At 30.4% G+C, this 6,049-nt stretch overlaps 1 protein-coding gene across 2 annotated transcripts; it reads left to right on the forward strand.

Annotated features, from left to right (window-relative positions):
* Positions 1-2,202: 2,202 nt before the first annotated feature.
* Positions 2,203-5,544, forward strand: LOC102676188 (endoplasmic reticulum resident protein 44). 2 transcript variants are annotated; one of them, XM_006616422.2, is made up of 7 exons: positions 2,203-2,381; positions 2,956-3,037; positions 3,119-3,274; positions 3,372-3,672; positions 3,806-3,853; positions 4,205-4,500; positions 4,592-5,544. In XM_006616422.2, exons 1-7 carry the CDS (start codon positions 2,325-2,327, stop codon positions 4,933-4,935), a joined length of 1,284 nt encoding a protein of 427 aa, XP_006616485.1. In that variant the 5' UTR covers positions 2,203-2,324; the 3' UTR covers positions 4,936-5,544. The 2 variants fall into 2 exon arrangements, with proteins under 2 accessions (XP_006616485.1, XP_006616486.1); XM_006616423.2 differs by lacking the exon at positions 3,806-3,853 and having other exon boundaries at positions 2,206-2,381.
* Positions 5,545-6,049: the final 505 nt, after the last annotated feature.

Here is a 6,049-nt window from a genome sequence, read left to right on the forward strand (position 1 = left end):
ATATGATTTGTGTTCCAACTTCCGGGAACGAATCACGAAGGAACCTAAACGACTGTGAATAACCTGTTTGATCGGCACATCCGTGTACATCCCGTGTCGAGTCAAACGGATATTAAAAAATGGGATAGCCGCTTCCTTCTAGGTCTATGATCCCACGTTGTTCCAGGTAAAATCGTAAACGGCCGCTGATATAAAAATTAACGACTTTGCCAAAGAATAATATTCTCTTTGATTTTTCTCTTCAATTCTCTCTTCCAACAAGCCAATCCTATCTATCCAATAAATTTTACAATTTAAACAACGATGAAAAAAATAGAGCGATCTTATCGAAAATCTCATCTATGTCTCCTTCGTTTTTTGGGGGGAGGTGGAAAGAGGGGGGGGAAATGTCGGCACGTTTTGTCATGGCAAAGGTCAGTGCCGCCCTTGAAGTCAGTTCACGTCAGTTTTTCTCGGAAAGGGAAATACATATTGTCGGATGCAGAATCCTGTAGCGCATTGTGCGGTTTTATCTTTCAACAGACTCGTTTGTCCAACCAGTATCCAGCGGTGCACCCGATCTAGTGTCAAAGAATGCCGGCAAATAAGTGTCGCTTTAACACGTAAAAGTTAGGCCGAATTTGTACGAAGAGTCATTACCGTATTGATCCGCGATTAAAATCAATTCGAGAAATTATATTACACGTGTTCCATGGCAAAAATTTTAAGAGATATTCGAAGAAGAAAAACGAACTCTTGTACGTTTGGACGATATTATCCATTCGGACGTAAGACTGACATGGATATATTTGAGATATATCTACGCCCACCCGCAGAGAGGACTGAAAACGTCGGCAACAAAAAGGAAAAAGTCTCTATGAAGTCAAAGTCATTCCGACTGTCGTCCTGAGCTGAACTATTGACGGAAACTAATGTCAACTGAGTCAACGTTTAATTCTATCTCAGGGAATATATAAGTATTGTGTAAAAAGTTTAAATTTTTGATTAAATTTTATTTCGATTCGAAAAAGAGAAATATAATTCGATTTGATTGAGAAAATGTTAAAAAACTTTGTGCTTTAAGAAAACCACCAGTAACACGGTCGATAGATCTGTCTGTAGATCTGTGGAATAATCGTGGAATCGGGAAAATTGGATTTTGTTGTAAATTACGGTTAAGCCGTAGCTTACACGACAGCATACCCGCTCGAGCAGTGTAGTCATAAATTATTGTTGGAGTTCGTGCCTAGAGAGTTCTCGTACTCGTTCAATGGGGATTATAACGTCTAGGAATAGGAGAATTCAACCAGGTGTGTTTGAACATTGAAATTTTCTCGGGGAGCTAGAAAGATTCGTAAAGTCACGATGGTACACGATGAGACAAAATACCCGGCAAACGTTATTGTTGTTTTCTATGTAGCAAATAATTCGTTTTTACACGGAGATTACGGATATATAATTGTTTTATTGTATTTCCCGCGATAGATTCTCCGGCAGGTAAGTTTGTTGCGGATAGAGGAACAATTGTTCATCTTTTGCCGGGGCGATGCTCTCCGATTGTTAAGGAAAAGAAGAGACGTTAGAACGTGAAAATATTTGCGGTTGTGTGAAGAGAAAAATCCTAGCGGTTTTGCATAATAAATTATCTTTTGAAACTTTCTAAAATCTATTGAATTTTTCTCGGTTTATCATGTGGAGTATCGATGCTTTCAAATTATCTTTATCTTGCCAATCAAATCAATGATTTTGCAAGAATAAATATTTAAATTCTCTATAGAGAAATTAATATATCATTTTAAACATTTCTTATGTAAAATTATTTTCCTAGTCGTGCTTCATTATTAGTATTTTATTAGTATTTTTTATATACAATATATATATATATGTAAAATATATATGTAAAATATTTTTTTTAGTGTTAAAGAGGGATTCATAAGAATTGAAATTCCCGCTAAAGATTCGAGCGATCTAGGGAATTTTTTTATCGACGTGTGTTCAGACGTAATAGAATATGATTGGTCTGCTGCTAGGGAAATACCATAGCAATGCCTACAGTGTAAAAATTTACTGTCTAAAGAAAATAGGAACAATGGAATACAAGAGAGGAGTTGGAACGAGATCTAATGATACGTAACATAAATTAAATAGAGAAACAAGATAGGTACAATTTCGATATAGAGAATTTATATGATAGTTGTGTCATCATTGTTAAATCGATATATCGATAATATTTTACTAGGATTCGATTTACTGCAAATTCATGACATTTGACGCGAAGGCAGCTGGTTACTGATGGTGATTCAAAAAAGTGTTGCCTGATTAAATTTATAATATAAGATCACAACATGTTGGTCTTCTGTGATATTTTTGACTTCAAAGTACTTATATTTGCCTGTTTATTGGTGAGTATTAATTAAAATAGTGTATCCTTTATTAAAGAACTGATAGAAAATTTTGAATATTGCCAGCTATACATGTTGTGACACGTATTTGACTACGAATTTTAGAAAGTTCATTTCCCGTTATTATAAAACCGTTAAAGTTAGAATGATCTTAATGACAGCGAACCTAATTTTATTGTTTATAAAGCGGCATAACCTATACATATATACATAAAATAACCTCAAAATTTTACTAAACAAACTTTCCAAAAAATTAAATAATTATATACATATGTTATTAATAATTTAAATTTTGAAATTATTAAATGCATTATATCGAGGAGAAAAAATGCAATAATGACATTATTAGAAAATAAAAATATAATTTTTAATTCAATTAATATAATTTTTGTTATTTTTAATTTACCCCTCCTTTACTTAAATTATCTTATCTAAATATTACGCGTTAAATATTCCAATATTACGCGCGCTCATGTTTTTTCAATACATTTAATTGCTTCGCACCGAATAATAACGCGAAAATATATAAAATATATAAAATATTTAAAATATTTAAAATATTCTGTTTTTTTAGGCGTTTTTGCCACATAATTTCGCAAACGATACTAATGAAGGCGCTTTATCGCTTACTCAACAAAATATCGATATGACGCTTGGTAAGTCGTGTTAATAAAAATGCATAAATATGAATTTTATCTATTATATAATAACATAAATATCATGTTATGTTGTTCTAGCAACAAATGAATTGGTATTTATAAATTTTTACGCACAGTGGTGCCGTTTTAGCAATTCGTTAGCTCCTATTTTTGAAGAAGCTGCAAATAAAATAAAAAATGCATTTCCTGAACCAGGGAAAGTTGTAATGGCAAAAGTAGATTGTGAAAGGGAATGTAAGTAAATATAATTAAAAATAAATAAATAAATTATATAAAACTAAAATAATTTTGTGAATAAAATGTATTGATAAATAAAAAAATTGTTTTCCAGCTTCTATTGCTTCAAGGTTCCATATCACTAAGTATCCAACTTTAAAAGTTATAAGAAATGGTCAGCCAACCAAACGAGAATATAGAGGACAGCGATCTGTAGAAGCTTTTGAGGAATTTATAAAGAAACAATTGGAGGATCCTATTAAGGAATTTTATGATTTAAAGGAATTAACTAATTTAGATGATAAAAAAAGAATGATCATTGGATATTTTGATAGAAAGGATGTTCCTGAATATGAAATGTTTAGGAGAGTTGCTACAAATCTCAAGGATGATTGCCAATTCCATGTTGGCTTTGGGTAAGAATTTTAATATAATTTAATAAAATTATATAGGTAATCAATATGAATCAATTTATTGTTTCCAAAGAAATTCTTTTCAACATTTGTATAAGTAACTATGTATAACTATTCTATTCTTTCCTATAACAAGCACATGCTCAGCACAAAACTGTGAAATTGGGGAACATTTTCACTTTTTGTAAGTAAAATATTAAATGAGATATAGATAGGCATTGGCTATCTTTGTATTTATTTACAAAGTTAAAACTATGCAATGCAATGTTTCTTTTTTTCTTTTTTTTATATATGCACATCTAAGATATCTTAGATATACATGTATATGTACATATGTATTTATGTACATGTATTTTATTATTTCTACTATTATCTTTATATTATTGTGTTATACATAAATTATGCAATGTTTAATGTACTTTCTTTTAAATATTTTGCTTTGCAATTTTATTTGATAAGTATATATAAATAAAACTATATATATATATTTATACAAAGGAAGACATTAATTCTTAAATGTTGGAAATATAATTAGGAATGCAAGTAAAGCTATGCACCCTCCAGGAGAACCTATAATTGTCTTCCGGTCTGATAAAGCACTTTCTAATGATGAAGATGAAACGTATCATGGAAGTTTGAACAATTTTGATGAATTAAATGTTTGGGCACAAGAAAAATGTGTTCCTTTTGTGAGGGAAATCACATTTGAAAATGCTGAGGAATTAACAGAGGAAGATTTACCTTTCCTTATATTGTTTCATGCTCCCGATGATGTTGAGAGTGTTAAAATGTATAAAGATGTAGTATCAAGGACATTACTTGATGAAAAACGTGAGTAAAATGGATAAAACACAATAAGAATGCAATAGGATAGGAATATAAATAACACAAATATAATATTTTATTTTATTTTACATTTCAGAAAATGTAAATTTCTTAACTGCAGATGGTATGAAATTTGCTCATCCTCTACATCATTTAGGAAAAACTCCAGCAGATTTGCCTCTAATTGCCATAGATAGTTTTAGACATATGTACCTGTTTCCAAACTTTAATGATATTCATGTAGAAGGAAAACTAAAAGCTTTTCTACGAGATTTATATTCAGGAAAGTTACATAGAGAATTTCATTATGGGCCAGATCCTAGTAACGAAGTACGAGAAATTGTTGGACAAATTAAGGTGCCTACAACTCCACCAGAATCTACATTTAAGAAATTAGCACCTAGCAAAAACAGGTATACATTACTCAAGGATGAACTATAATAATAGAATTAATGAAACTCAGGATAAGATTTGTATGACTTTGGTTATGCAATTTGTTAGTTTTCACAGTTATTTACAATGATAAAATCCAAATTCGTTGTATTATTGAAAAAAAAATATTAATCAATGTTATAGACGTGATAACATTTTTAAAATCATTTATACAGTATTGTAGTAAAATTAAATGCTTATTTAGTCTATTTTAAATGGAAATGGAATTTTCACGGCCAATCTCATACTAATAATTTAAAAGAAAGTATGTAATTCCAACCTAAAGTGTTTGGATCTCTACCAAATGTTATATACATTTAAACTCTAACCTGTACAAAAATTATTCACGATATACATATATATATATATATAGTCGAAACCTTCGAACGGGTTTCGTTACAGGAAATAAGTAGATTTTATTCTATTTTTACATAACACGTGCTTTTTGTATTACCTTTCTTTTCGTATTGAATATTAAAAACGGTAATAATTCTTAATGGAACTATAAATGAACGCCAGAGATGTTAATCTCCCAGTGTCAATATTCGTGTAATAGATGTTATATCTCAACTTATAACGCGATTTATAGAATATTATTAAAAAAGAGAAAAAGAAGAATACAAAGAAATTACCCAACGATAGGTAAAAATGTTGTAATATATCGTTCCATAATCAATCAAACTTAAGTTTTACACTACCAAATGTACTGTTGATATCATGGCTGCGATATGGCCTTTGTCCCACGTCTTTTTATGCTTCTCAATTATAAGATTCTCTAATCTCTTCATTAAATTTCAATTATCGAACAAAACGTTACACTTAAGACGTTCACCTTTTGATACTTTTTAATTACTTTTATCAAAACTAAGCACAACGTGAAATCGCAGTACATGATCGCGAGTATGTTGAGGACGCTGAGTGAAATGCGCGGGAACACTCGATCGCGTTCGATTGCGTTCGATTTTCGATATTAGAGCGTGAGTGAATGAAAATTTGAAATCGATTGTTTCGTTTAAAATGAATCGCTTCTTGGGTAAAGTATTTTAGAATTGATATACATCGACAAGTTTTCAAATATTTCGAATGTTTGAATATAAGTATAAAAAAAAAAAAAAAAAAAAAA

This window comes from Apis dorsata, unplaced genomic scaffold (genome assembly GCF_000469605.1).
Source record: "Apis dorsata unplaced genomic scaffold, Apis dorsata 1.3 scaffold_263, whole genome shotgun sequence".
NCBI classification, from domain to species: domain Eukaryota; kingdom Metazoa; phylum Arthropoda; class Insecta; order Hymenoptera; family Apidae; genus Apis; species Apis dorsata.